The sequence below is a fragment of the Mobula hypostoma genome, chromosome 18, assembly GCF_963921235.1.
Source record: "Mobula hypostoma chromosome 18, sMobHyp1.1, whole genome shotgun sequence".
Classification (NCBI taxonomy): Eukaryota; Metazoa; Chordata; class Chondrichthyes; order Myliobatiformes; family Myliobatidae; genus Mobula; species Mobula hypostoma.
The window spans coordinates 2,147,562-2,161,050 of record NC_086114.1 but is presented as its reverse complement, the minus strand read 5'-3'; the positions used below and the strand labels follow the sequence as shown (position 1 = coordinate 2,161,050).

Below are 13,489 nucleotides of genomic sequence, written 5' to 3'. Positions count from 1 at the left end.
TTCTGGTTGGCTGCCACTGACTACTGGTGTTTCACAGGGGTTGGTGTTGGGACCACTTCTTTTTCTCTAGTATATAAATGATTTAGATGATGGAATAGATGACTTTTGTTGCCAAGTTTGCAGACAATACGAAGATTGGTGGAAGGGCAGGTAGTGTCAAGGAAACAGGTAAGATGCAGAAGGACTTGGACAGATTAGGAGAAGGGAACATGAACTATAATGTTGGAAAATGCATGGTCATGCGCTTTGGTAGTAGAAACAAATGTGCAGACTATTTTCTTAATGGGGAAAAAAAAACAAAAATCTGAGATGCAAAGAGACTTGGGAGTCCTTGTGCAGAAACCCTAAAGGTTAACTTGCAGGTAGAGTTGGTGCTGAGGAAGGGAAATGCAACGTTAGCATTCATTTCAAGAGGTCTAGAATACAAGAGCAGAGATGTGATGCTGAGGCTTTATAAGGCACTGGTGAGGCCTCACCTTGAGTATTGTGAATAGTTTTGGGCCCCTCAACTTAGAAAAGATGTGCTGGTATTGGAGGGAGTCCAGGAGAAGTTCACAAAGATGATTCCAGGAATGAAATGGTTATCATACGAGGAACGTTTGATAGCTCTGTACTTGTTGGATCTGAGAAGGATGAGGGAGTATGTGATTGAAACCTTTCGAATGTTGAAAGACCGAGACAGAGTAGATGTGGATAGGATATTTCCCATGATGGGGGAGTCTAGGACAAGAGGGCACAGCCTCAGGATAGAGGGGCACCCTTTCAAAACAGAGAAGCAGAGAAATTTCTTAGCCAGAGGGTGGTGAATTTGAGGAATTTATTACCACAAGCAGTTGTGGAGGCAGTTAGGTGTATTTAAGGCAGAGATTGATAGTTTCTTGATTGGACAAGGCATCAAAGGTTACAGGGAGAAGGCAAGGGAGTGGGGCTGAGGAGGAAAAAAAAGGATCTGCCATGATTGAATGGCGGAGCAGACTCGATGGGCCAGATGGCCTAATTCTGCTCCTATGTCTTATGGTCTTACGTCAGAGGTAGCTTCAGAAACAGCTTCATCCTTCCAACATCAGATTTCTGAACAATCAGTGAGCCCATGAACATTACCTTCTCATCCCTTTCTTTGTGCTATTTATTTATTCATGTGATTTTTACATGTTTGCACTGTTCTACTGCCACAGAACTGCATATTTCACATCTTGTAAGTCAGTGGTAATAAACCTGAGTAATACAGGCTCTTTGGCCACACCACTCCGTGTTGACCACAGTACCCATTCAGCTCGTCCTAATGTCCTGTGCCTGGCCGGTACCTCTCTAAGCCCTGCCCCTCCATTTGCCTCTTCGAATGCTTCCAAAATGATACTACTGGACTTGCCTTGTCCACCTCCTCTGACAGCTCGTTCCGTGTATTTACTATCTGTGTGAAGAAAGTTGTCTCTCAGGGCCCTTTTAAATTTTCTCCTCTCACACTAAATCAATGGCCCCTAGTTTTATACCCCGCCCCCAGCCTGTACCATCCACCTTATCTTTGCGTAAGGTCACTCCTCATTGTCCTACATTTCAAGGAATTTCCTTAAGACATAACCTGGCCAACATCTCCCTCAAACTCAAGTCCTCTAATCCTGCTAACACCCGAGAAAATCTTATCTCATTGGTTCCAGTTTGACCACTACTTTCCTATAACAAGCTTACTAAAACTGTGCACTGTGTGGCCTCACTAATAACTTGTACATCTGTAATAAATACTGTGAGTCTTCAGTAATGCTGGGAATCTTGCACCAGAGGACACAGCCTCAGAAAGGAAGGAAATCACTTCAGTACAGAAATGAGGAGTGGTGAATCTGTGGAATTCATTGCCACACATGGCCAGGGAAACCAGCTCACTGGGAATATTTAAAGTGAAGGTTGATGGATTCTTGATTACGCAGGGCATCAAAGGTTACAGGGAGAAAGCATAAGAATGGGGTTGAGAGGGAAATCGGCCATAATTGAATGGCAGGGCAGACCTGAGGAGTCAAACAGCCTAATTCTGCTGCTGTGTCCTATCATCTATCATAATGTTTCAACTCTTACACTTAGTGCCCTGACTGATGGTGGCCAGCGTACAAAATGCTTTTTTCCATCACCTCGGTACCTGTGACAACACTTTCAATGAACTGTGCACTTGTGGTCCTGTCTGCTCTGTCTGAACTTAACAGACAGTTTCAAAAAGCATTGCACTGAAGCTCCCTTCCTCTCCGTCTAACTAATGGCTGCGGCAGGATGTCACACTGATTCATGGGGTCAAATAGTACTAGCATAGAGGCCATTCAGCCCATCTATTATGTTCGCATCCCTTAGACAGAAAGTGAAGACTGCTTCATAGAGATATGGAGAGTGAGGAGAACTTAATGAGTCCCATTTCACTTTGCTGCTACCTCAATCTGCTCCTGATCTCTCTTGCTTTCATGCACTGCCCAGGTGGTAGTGAAGACCAGGACTGAGTATCAGATCCAGCAGAAGAAGAAGAGGAAGCTGCACATCCCGGGGATTAAGAAGCTGAACATTAATCTTTATGATGAAGTCTCTGAGAAAGTCAAGGTAGGTGACACTGCTCATTGCCCTGGTTCTCATTCTCTGCCTGTTGAATGGCTCTGTGTCCTCCTCACGGGAGATCTGCTTTGATCCGTACAGCTCACGGGATTGATCATCATCACCATGGCGTTCCTCGCCTGCCTCTTGATGCTCGTCATGTACAAGGCATTCTGGTACGATCAGTTAAGCTGCCCCGAAGGTTTCGTATTTAAGGTAAGCGCACTGTCAGCATTTCTGCTAATTTCGTACGTTGCAGTACTGATTATAGGGATGATGGAAATATCATTAGGCAGTGTTGTAGGGAACGAGGGCATGTTGTCACAGTAAAAATCTTCAGATACTTCAGTTGTCTGTCACAACAATGCGAAGAGATCCAGAAGTCTGTACGATGTGTTTCTCGTACATAGCTAACTCTTCCAGCCACGCACTGGTGAGATACGTCATGAGTAGAGAGGACAGTGGATTGCGGGATCCTAGCCATTCACCCTAAGGGAGTTTATCCACCTCTTGCAGATTAGTGCAGAACAACACGAGCATGTTAACAGATAACTGGAGGACAGGGCTCTGTGGAGAAAGGTTTCATTAAAATAGTGAACTGTGTCTAGTGTGTTATAGTGTACCATAATATAGACCTACCTAGTAGGTCTCAGGAGTGTAGGAGGAAACCGGAGGACCCAGAGGAAGCCCACACATTCCACGAGGAACGCATTTGGCGGCTCCCGACAGAGGACACTGGGATAAAACTCTGAACCCCGATGACCCGAGCTGTGATAACATCACTACATTACCGTGTTGTGTACTCTGTGTATTTTCTACCTGCCAAATAACGACCTCTTCCGTTATAGCCATTTCAGAGTACTGAGAATTAAGACCACGGTGGCTTTTCATATCTTTGTGGTTGGGTGGATCATTTCATATTCCCAAATCCTGATGCTCTATTCCACAGACAGAATGAATCCAAGCTGGCTATTATCACCTGGGTTTAATTCCCCCAGGTCCTGTGAGATTATCTAAATATACAGGAGTTCATTTCATTACAGGTTGTTGGATTTTGATGTTTAAATCCAAGGTTCTTTCAGAAGTCAGGAAAGAGGCACAAAACAAGTTGCTTCACAATCATTTTATTAAGAGTTGATAGAACAAAAGAAAGTGGAACGGATAATGATGGAGGTCCACTATGCAACGAGAGAGATTAAGGAACTAAGATAGTGCCTACAAGAGAAAATCTGCAGACGCTGGAAATCCAAGCAACACACACAAAATGCTGGAGGAACTCAGCAGGCCAGGCAGCATCTGTGGAAAAAAGTACAGTCGAGGTTTCGGGCCGAGACCCTTCATCAGGACCGGAAAAAAAGATGAGAAGTCAGAGCAATAATGTGGGAGGAGGGGAGGAAGAAGGACAAGGTGGTAGGTGCTAGGTGAAACCAAGAGAGGAGGAGGGTGAAGTAAAGAGCTGGGAAGTTGATTGGTGAAAGAGATAAAGGGCTGCAGAAGGAGGTAGAAGATAATGGAAGAAAGGGAAGGGGAGGAGCACTAGAGGGAGGTGATGGGCAGGTAAGGAGATAAGGTGAGAGAGGGAAACAGGAATGGGGGAATGGTGAAGTGAAAGGGAGTGTCAATTACTGGCATTTGAGAAATTAATGTTCAGGTTGGAGGCTTCGCAGGCAGAATATAAGGTGTTTCTCCTTCAGCCTGAGTGTGGCCTCATTGCAGCAGTAGAGGAGGCCATGGACTGACATGTCGAAATGGGAATAAGAAGTAGAATTGAAATGGGTGGCCACTGAGATATCCTGCTTTTTCTAGTGCACAGAGAAGCAGTCTCCCAATATATATTGGAGCTCACTGGTGTACAGGAGGTCACACTGGGAGCACCGGATCCAGTAGATGTTCCCAACAAGCTCCCAGGTGAAGTGTCACCTCACCTGGAAGGACTGTTTGCTGCCGTGACTGGTAGTGAGGGAGGAGGTGTAGCACTTGTTCCACCTGCAATTTGTCTCTGCATAGATTTACTGCAGGTAACTGAAGGAACTCCCCACCAGAGCGAGGTTCCACCATGTTGCAGAATCAGGTCAGGCCGAGAGTCCAAATTAGCATTGGTGCCAATGGAAAAGGGCTTTTTTTCTGAGCTAACCTTGAAGGATGACGTGTCCTAGATTTGGGGTAGACTGCCTACACTGAATGTCATTAAAGTTGTGAGTGTATTTTCTTGGAGTTGTTGTCGATAAGATGGCATGGTAGCATTGCAGCTAGAGTAGCATTTTACAGCAGTAGTGACCTGGGTACAATTCTCACCGCTGTCTGTAAGGAGTTTACACATTCTTCCCGTGTCCATATGAGTTTCCTGGGGCTGCTCTGGCATCCAGGATAGTGAGTTGTGGGCATACGGTCTAGTGAGTTGTGGGTATACGGACGAGTGGGTTGCGGGCATACGGGCTAGTGAGTTGTGGGCATACGGACGAGTGAGTTGTGGGCATACGGACGAGTGAGTTGTGGGTATACGGACTAGTGAGTTGTGGGCATACGGACGAGTGGGTTGTGGGCATACGGACTAGTGAGTTGTGGGCGTACGGACGAGTGAGTTGTGGGCATACGGGCTAGTGAGTTGTGGGCATACGGGCTAGTGAGTCGTGGGCATACGGGCTAGTGAGTTGTGGGCATACGGACGAGTGAGTTGTGGGCATACGGGCTAGTGAGTCGTGGGCATACGGACTAGTGAGTTGTGGGCATACGGGCTAGTGAGTTGTGGGCATACGGACGACTGTGTTGTGGGCATACGGGCTAGTGAGTTGTGGGCATACGGACGAGTGTGTTGTGGGCATACGGGCTAGTGAGTTGTGGGCATACGGACTAGTGAGTTGTGGGCATACGGGCTAGTGAGTTGTGGGCATACGGGCTAGTGAGTCGTGGGCATACGGACTAGTGAGTTGTGGGCATACGGACTAGTGAGTTGTGGGCATACGGGCTAGTGAGTTGTGGGCATACGGACGAGTGTGTTGTGGGCATACGGGCTAGTGAGTTGTGGGCATACGGACTAGTGAGTTGTGGGCATACGGACGAGTGAGTTGTGGGCATACGGGCTAGTGAGTCGTGGGCATACGGACTAGTGAGTTGTGGGCATACGGGCTAGTGAGTTGTGGGCATACGGACGACTGTGTTGTGGGCATACGGGCTAGTGAGTTGTGGGCATACGGACGAGTGTGTTGTGGGCATACGGGCTAGTGAGTTGTGGGCATACGGACTAGTGAGTTGTGGGCATACGGACGAGTGTGTTGTGGGCATACGGACTAGTGAGTCGTGGGCATACGGACGAGTGGGTCGTGGGCAGGCTACGCTGGTACTGGAGGCATGGCAATACTTGTGGGCTGCTCCCAGTACGTCCTCGGACTGTGTTGGTCGGTGATCCAAGCGACTCATTTCACTGTGTTTCAATGCAGATGTGAGAAATAAAGCTCAACCTCTTTATGTTGTGAGTTTGTGGTTCACAGTGTTCGTGGCAAGAAGGACTGATGAGGTTGTGGCAGGAACTGTGCAAGGCGGGAGTGGCACAGCAGTAAAGCAGTTACTACATTGCTTAGTGTTTGCTGGAAGATGGAGCTTCAATTCCCACTGATGTCTGCTCACTCCATAACAGCGTTGGTTCCCTTTGGGTGCTCCTGTATCCTCCCACATTCCAAAAACATATTCCGGTTGGGGTTTCTGAGCAGTGGGCATGTTATGTCAGCAGTGGAATCATGGCATCACTTGTGGGCCGCCCATTACCAACCTGGCTGATTTCATTTGATTTGATGCAAGCGATACATTTCACTGTATGTTTCTCTATTTCGACACGTGTGACAAGTAAAACTAATTACTTTATTTCTTGCCATCATGATTTACACTCTTCATGGTAAGAGGGACTGCTAAAGTCACAGGAGGAACAGTGACAAATGGGTAGGGATGAAGGTGGGTAGCATTTACAAGGTAAGTCATTACAGGAGAGTGGCAGCAGCCATCAACAGGGTCTCCCAGCACCCAGGCCATGCTCTCCTCTCATCGCTGCCATCAGGAAGGTACAGGAAACCCAGAACTCACATCATAAGGTTCAGGAACAGTTAATACCCCTCAACTGTCAGACTCTTGAACCAAAACTCACCCCAACATTGATCTGATGCTACAACCTATGGACTCGCTTTTAAGGGTTCTACAACTTGTGTTTTTAATATTAATAGCTTTATTTATTTTTCAGATTTTCGTTTTGTGTTTGCCAGTTGTTGTCTTTATCACATTGGTTGTTGTCCATCTCTGTCATGCGCTGCTTTTCATTGATTCTGTTGTGTTTCTTTGAATCTACTGTGAATGCCTGCAAGAAAATAAATCTCAGGGTTGTATATGGTGACATATACATATATACTATGAGAATAATTTTACTTTGAACTATGAATTTTTTCATCGGAGGATCTCTTGTTAAAGTACCGAGCCCAGGGGTGACAGGGTTTGAGATGCCTTCCAAGTTACAGGGAGAACTGAGCCACCCAGTCAGACAGTTTCAGTACAGTGTGTGAGCTGTGGGAACTGACGGTTTCAGTGCAGTGTGTGAGCTGTGACGACTGACGGTTTCAGTACAGTGTGTGAGCTGTGACGACTGACGGTTTCAGAATAGTGTGTGAGCCGTGCGGACTGACGGTTTCAGTACACTGTGTGAGCCGTGCGGACTGACGGTTTCAGTACAGTGTGTGAGCTGGGCAGACTGACGGTTGCAGTACAGTGTGTGAGCTGTGTGGACTGACGGTTTCAGTGCAGTGTGTGAGCTGCGCGGACTGACGGTTTCAGTACAGTGTGTGAGCTGGGCGGACTGATGGTTTCAGTGCAGTGTGTGAGCCGTGCGGGCTAACGGTTTCAGTAGAGTGTGTGAGCTGTGGGAACTGACGGTTTCAGTGCAGTGTGTGAGCTGTGACGACTCACGGTTTCAGTACAGTGTGTGAGCTGTGACGACTGACGGTTTCAGTACAGTGTGTGAGCTGTGGGACTGACGGTTTCAGTGCAGTGTGTGAGCTGTGACGACTGACGGTTTCAGTACAGTGTGTGAGCTGTGACGACTGACGGTTTCAGAATAGTGTGTGAGCCGTGCGGACTGACGGTTTCAGTACACTGTGTGAGCCGTGCGGACTGACGGTTTCATTACAGTGTGTGAGCTGGGCAGACTGACGGTTTCAGTACAATGTCTGAGCTGTGTGGACTGACGGTTTCAGTGCAGTGTGTGAGCTGCGCGGACTGACGGTTTCAGTACAGTGTGTGAGCTGGGCGGACTGACGGTTTCAGTACAGTGTGTGAGCCGTGCGGGCTGACGGTTTCAGTAGAGTGTGTGAGCTGTGGGAACTGACGGTTTCAGTGCAGTGTGTGAGCTGTGACGACTGACGGTTTCAGTACAGTGTGTGAGCTGTGACGACTGACGGTTTCAGTGCAGTGTGTGAGCTGGGTGGACTGACGGTTTCAGTACAGTGTGTGAGCTGTGTGGACTGACGGTTTCAGCGCAGTCTGTGAGCTGTGTGGAATGACTGTTTCAGTACAGTGTGTGAGCTGTGTGGACTGACGGTTTCAGTACAGTGTGTGAGCTGTGGGGACTGACGGTTTCAGTACAGTGTCTGAGCTGTGCGGACTGACAGTTTCAGTACAGTGTCTGAGCTGGGCAGACTGACGGATTCAGTACGGTGTGTGAGCTGTGACGACTGACGGTTTCAGTACAGTGTGTGAGCTGTGCGGACTGACGGTTTCAGTGCAGTGTGTGAGCTGTGCGGACTGACGGTTTCAGTACAGTGTGTGAGCCGTGCGGACTGACGGTTTCAGTACAGTGTGTGAGCTGGGCAGCCTGACGGTTTCAGTACAGTGTGTGAGCTGTGTGGACTGACGGTTTCAGTACAGTGTGTGAGCTGTGCGGACTGACGGTTTCAGTACAGTGTGTGAGCTGGGTGGACTGACGGTTTCAGTGCAGTGTGTGAGCTGTGACGACTGACGGTTTCAGTACAGTGTGTGAGCTGTGACGACTGACGGTTTCAGTACAGTGTGTGAGCTGTGACGACTGACGGTTTCAGTACAGTGTGTGAGCTGTGACGACTGATGGTTTCAGTACAGTGTGTGAGCTGGGTGGACTGACGGTTTCAGTACAGTGTGTGAGCTGTGCAGACTGACGGTTTCAGTACAGTGTGTGAGCTGTGCGGACTGACGGTTTCAGTACAGTGTGTGAGCTGTGGGGACTGACGGTTTCAGTACAGTGTGTGAGCCGTGCGGACTGACAGTTTCAGTACAGTGTGTGAGCTGGGCAGACTGACGGTTTCAGTACAGTGTGTGAGCCGTGCGGACTGACGGTTTCAGTACAGTGTGTGAGCCGTGCGGACTGACGGTTTCAGTACAGTGTGTGAGCCGTGCGGACTGACGGTTTCAGTACAGTGTGTGAGCTGTGACGACTGACGGTTTCAGTACAGTGTGTGAGCTGTGCGGACTGACGGTTTCAGTACAGTGTGTGAGCCGTGCGGACTGACGGTTTCAGTACAGTGTGTGAGCTGGGCAGACTGACGGTTTCAGTACAGTGTGTGAGCCGTGCGGACTGACGGTTTCAGTACAGTGTGTGAGCTGTGCGGACTGACGGTTTCAGTACAGTGTGTGAGCTGTGACGACTGACGGTTTCAGTACAGTGTGTGAGCTGTGCGGACTGACGGTTTCAGTGCAGTGTGTGAGCTGTGACGACTGACGGTTTCAGTACAGTGTGTGAGCTGTGCGGACTGACGGTTTCAGTACAGTGTGTGAGCTGTGCGGACTGACGGTTTCAGTACAGTGTGTGAGCCGTGCGGACTGACGGTTTCAGTACAGTGTGTGAGCTGGGCAGACTGACGGTTTCAGTACAGTGTGTGAGCTGTGCGGACTGACGGTTTCAGTACAGTGTGTGAGCCGTGCGGACTGACGGTTTCAGTACAGTGTGTGAGCCGTGCGGACTGACGGTTTCAGTACAGTGTGTGAGCTGTGCAGACTGACGGTTTCAGTACAGTGTGTGAGCTGTGCGGACTGACGGTTTCAGTGCAGTGTGTGAGCTGTGACGACTGACGGTTTCAGTACAGTGTGTGAGCTGTGCGGACTGACGGTTTCAGTACAGTGTGTGAGCTGTGTGGACTGACGGTTTCAGTACAGTGTGTGAGCTGTGCGGACTGACGGTTTCAGTACAGTGTGTGAGCTGTGCGGACTGACGGTTTCAGTACAGTGTGTGAGCTGTGACGACTGACGGTTTCAGTACAGTGTGTGAGCTGTGACGACTGACGGTTTCAGTACAGTGTGTGAGCTGTGCGGACTGACGGTTTCAGTACAGTGTGTGAGCTGTGACGACTGACGGTTTCAGTACAGTGTGTGAGCTGTGGGGACTGACGGTTTCAGTGCAGTGTGTGAGCTGTGCGGACTGACGGTTTCAGTACAGTGTGTGAGCCGTGCGGACTGACGGTTTCAGTACAGTGTGTGAGCCGTGCGGACTGACGGTTTCAGTACAGTGTGTGAGCCGTGGGGACTGACGGTTTCAGTACAGTGTGTGAGCTGGGCAGACTGACGGTTTCAGTACAGTGTGTGAGCCGTGCGGACTGACGGTTTCAGTACAGTGTGTGAGCCGTGCGGACTGACGGTTTCAGTACAGTGTGTGAGCTGGGCAGACTGACGGTTTCAGTACAGTGTGTGAGCTGTGCGGACTGACGGTTTCAGTACAGTGTGTGAGCCGTGCGGACTGACGGTTTCAGTACAGTGTGTGAGCTGTGACGACTGACGGTTTCAGTACAGTGTGTGAGCTGTGGGGACTGACGGTTTCAGTACAGTGTGTGAGCCGTGCGGACTGACGGTTTCAGTACAGTGTGTGAGCTGTGTGGACTGACGGTTTCAGTACAGTGTGTGAGCCGTGCGGACTGACGGTTTCAGTACAGTGTGTGAGCTGGGCGGACTGACGGTTTCAGTACAGTGTGTGAGCTGTGGGGACTGACGGTTTCAGTGCAGTGTGTGAGCTGTGCGGACTGACGGTTTCAGTACAGTGTGTGAGCTGTGGGGACTGACGGTTTCAGTACAGTGTGTGAGCTGTGACGACTGACGGTTTCAGTACAGTGTGTGAGCTGGGTGGACTGACGGTTTCAGTACAGTGTGTGAGCTGTGCGGACTGACGGTTTCAGTACAGTGTGTGAGCCGTGCGGACTGACGGTTTCAGTACAGTGTGTGAGCCGGGCGGACTGACGGTTTCAGTACAGTGTGTGAGCCGTGCGGACTGACGGTTTCAGTACAGTGTGTGAGCCGTGCGGACTGACGGTTTCAGTACAGTGTGTGAGCCGTGCGGACTGACGGTTTCAGTACAGTGTGTGAGCTGGGCAGACTGACGGTTTCAGTACAGTGTGTGAGCTGTGTGGACTGACGGTTTCAGTGCAGTGTGTGAGCTGTGCGGACTGACGGTTTCAGTACAGTGTGTGAGCTGGGCGGACTGACTGTTTCAGTACAGTGTGTGAGCTGTGGGGACTGACGGTTTCAGTACAGTGTGTGAGCTGTGACGACTGACGGTTTCAGTGCAGTGTGTGAACTGTGACGACTGACGGTTTCAGTACAGTGTGTGAGCTGTGACGACTGACGGTTTCAGTGCAGTGTGTGAGCTGGGTTGACTGACGGTTTCAGTGCAGTGTGTGAGCTGTGCGGACTGACGGTTTCAGTACAGTGTGTGAGCTGTGTGGACTGACGGTTTCAGTACAGTGTGTGAGCTGTGGGGACTGACGGTTTCAGTACAGTGTGTGAGCCGTGCGGACTGACAGTTTCAGTACAGTGTGTGAGCTGGGCAGACTGACGGTTTCAGTACAGTGTGTGAGCCGTGCGGACTGACGGTTTCAGTACAGTGTGTGAGCCGTGCGGACTGACGGTTTCAGTACAGTGTGTGAGCAGGGCGGACTGACGGTTTCAGTATAGTGTGTGAGCTGTGTGGACTGACGGTTTCAGTGCAGTGTGTGAGCTGGGCTGACTGACGGTTTCAGTACAGTGTGTGAGCTGGGCGGACTGACAGTTTCAGTATAGTGTGTGAGCTGGGCAGACTGAAGGTTTCAGTACAGTGTGTGAGCCGTGCGGACTGACGGTTTCAGTACAGTGTGTGAGCCGTGCGGACTGACGGTTTCAGTACAGTGTGTGAGCAGGGCGGACTGACGGTTTCACTACAGTGTGTGAGCTGTGTGGACTGACGGTTTCAGTGCAGTGTGTGAGCTGGGCTGACTGACGGTTTCAGTACAGTGTGTGAGCTGTGTGGACTGACGGTTTCAGTACAGTGTGTGAGCTGTGGGGACTGACGGTTTCAGTACAGTGTGTGAGCCGTGCGGACTGACAGTTTCAGTACAGTGTGTGAGCCGGGTAGACTGACGGTTTCAGTACAGTGTGGGAGCCGTGCGGACTGACGGTTTCAGTACAGTGTGTGAGCCGTGCGGACTGACGGTTTCAGTACAGTGTGTGAGCCGTGCGGACTGACGGTTTCAGTACAGTGTTTAAGCTGGGCAGACTGACCGTTTCAGTACAGTGTGTGAGCTGTGTGGACTGACGGTTTCAGTGCAGTGTGTGAGCTGTGCGGACTGACGGTTTCAGTAAAGTGTGTGAGCTGGGCGGACTGACAGTTTCAGTACAGTGTGTGAGCTGTGGGGACTGACGGTTTCAGTACATTGTGTGAGCTGTGACGACTGACGGTTTCAGTAGAGTGTGTGAACTGTGACGACTGACGGTTTCAGTACAGTGTGTGAGCTGTGACAACTGACGGTTTCAGTACAGTGTGTGAGCTGGGTGGACTGACGGTTTCAGTGCAGTGCGTGAGCTGTGCGGACTGACGGTTTCAGTACAGTGTGTGAGCTGTTTGGACTGATGGTTTCAGTATAGTGTGTGAGCTGTGGGGACTGACGGTTTCAGTACAGTGTGTGAGGCGTGCGGACTGACAGTTTCAGTACAGTGTGTGAGCTGGGCAGACTGACGGTTTCAGTACAGTGTGTGAGCCGTGCGGACTGACGGTTTCAGTACAGTGTGTGAGCCGTGCGGACTGACGGTTTCAGTACAGTGTGTGAGCAGGGCGGACTGACGGTTTCAGTATAGTGTGTGAGCTGTGTGGACTGACGGTTTCAGTGCAGTGTGTGAGCTGGGCTGACTGACGGTTTCAGTACAGTGTGTGAGCTGGGCGGACTGACAGTTTCAGTATAGTGTGTGAGCTGGGCAGACTGAAGGTTTCAGTACAGTGTGTGAGCCGTGCGGACTGACGGTTTCAGTACAGTGTGTGAGCCGTGCGGACTGACGGTTTCAGTACAGTGTGTGAGCAGGGTGGACTGACGGTTTCACTACAGTGTGTGAGCTGTGTGGACTGACGGTTTCAGTGCAGTGTGTGAGCTGGGCTGACTGACGGTTTCAGTACAGTGTGTGAGCTGGGCGGACTGACGGTTTCAGTACAGTGTGTGAGCCGTGGGGACTGACGGTTTCAGTACAGTATTTGAGCTGTGTGGACTGCCGGTTTCAGTACAGTGTGTGAGCTGTGTGGGCTGATGGTTTCAGTACAGTCTGTGAGCTGGGCAGTCTGACAGTTTCAGTACAGTGTGTGAGCTGTGACGACTGAAGGTTTCAGTGCAGTGTGCGAGCTGTGCGGACTAATGGTTTCTGTACAGTGTGTGAGCCGTGCAGACTGACGGTTTTAGTACAGTGTGTGAGCCGTGGGGACTGACGGTTTCAGTGCAGTGTGTGAGCCGGGCGGACTGACGGTTTGAGTACAGTGTGTGAGCTGGGGAGACTGACGGTTTCAGTACAGTGTGTGAGCTGTGCGGACTGACGGTTTCAGTGCAGTGTGTGAGCTGGGTGGAGTGGGATCAGGGGATACTGCAGAAGTGATGGTACAAATCCGTCATCTGCAGCTCCTTCCCTGAGCCCAGTA

General features: G+C 50.3%; 1 protein-coding gene across 4 annotated transcripts in view; it reads left to right on the top strand.

The window, feature by feature from the left end:
- Window positions 1-13,489, top strand: part of caly (calcyon neuron-specific vesicular protein) — a 52,423-nt gene that overhangs the window by 29,912 nt on the left and 9,022 nt on the right. For all 4 annotated transcript variants that reach the window (XM_063070308.1, XM_063070310.1, XM_063070311.1 and 1 more), the window contains exons 3-4: window positions 2,455-2,574; window positions 2,668-2,781. In XM_063070308.1, coding sequence (XP_062926378.1) covers window positions 2,455-2,574; window positions 2,668-2,781 — 234 coding nt within the window. The remainder of the gene's footprint in view (window positions 1-2,454; window positions 2,575-2,667; window positions 2,782-13,489) is intronic.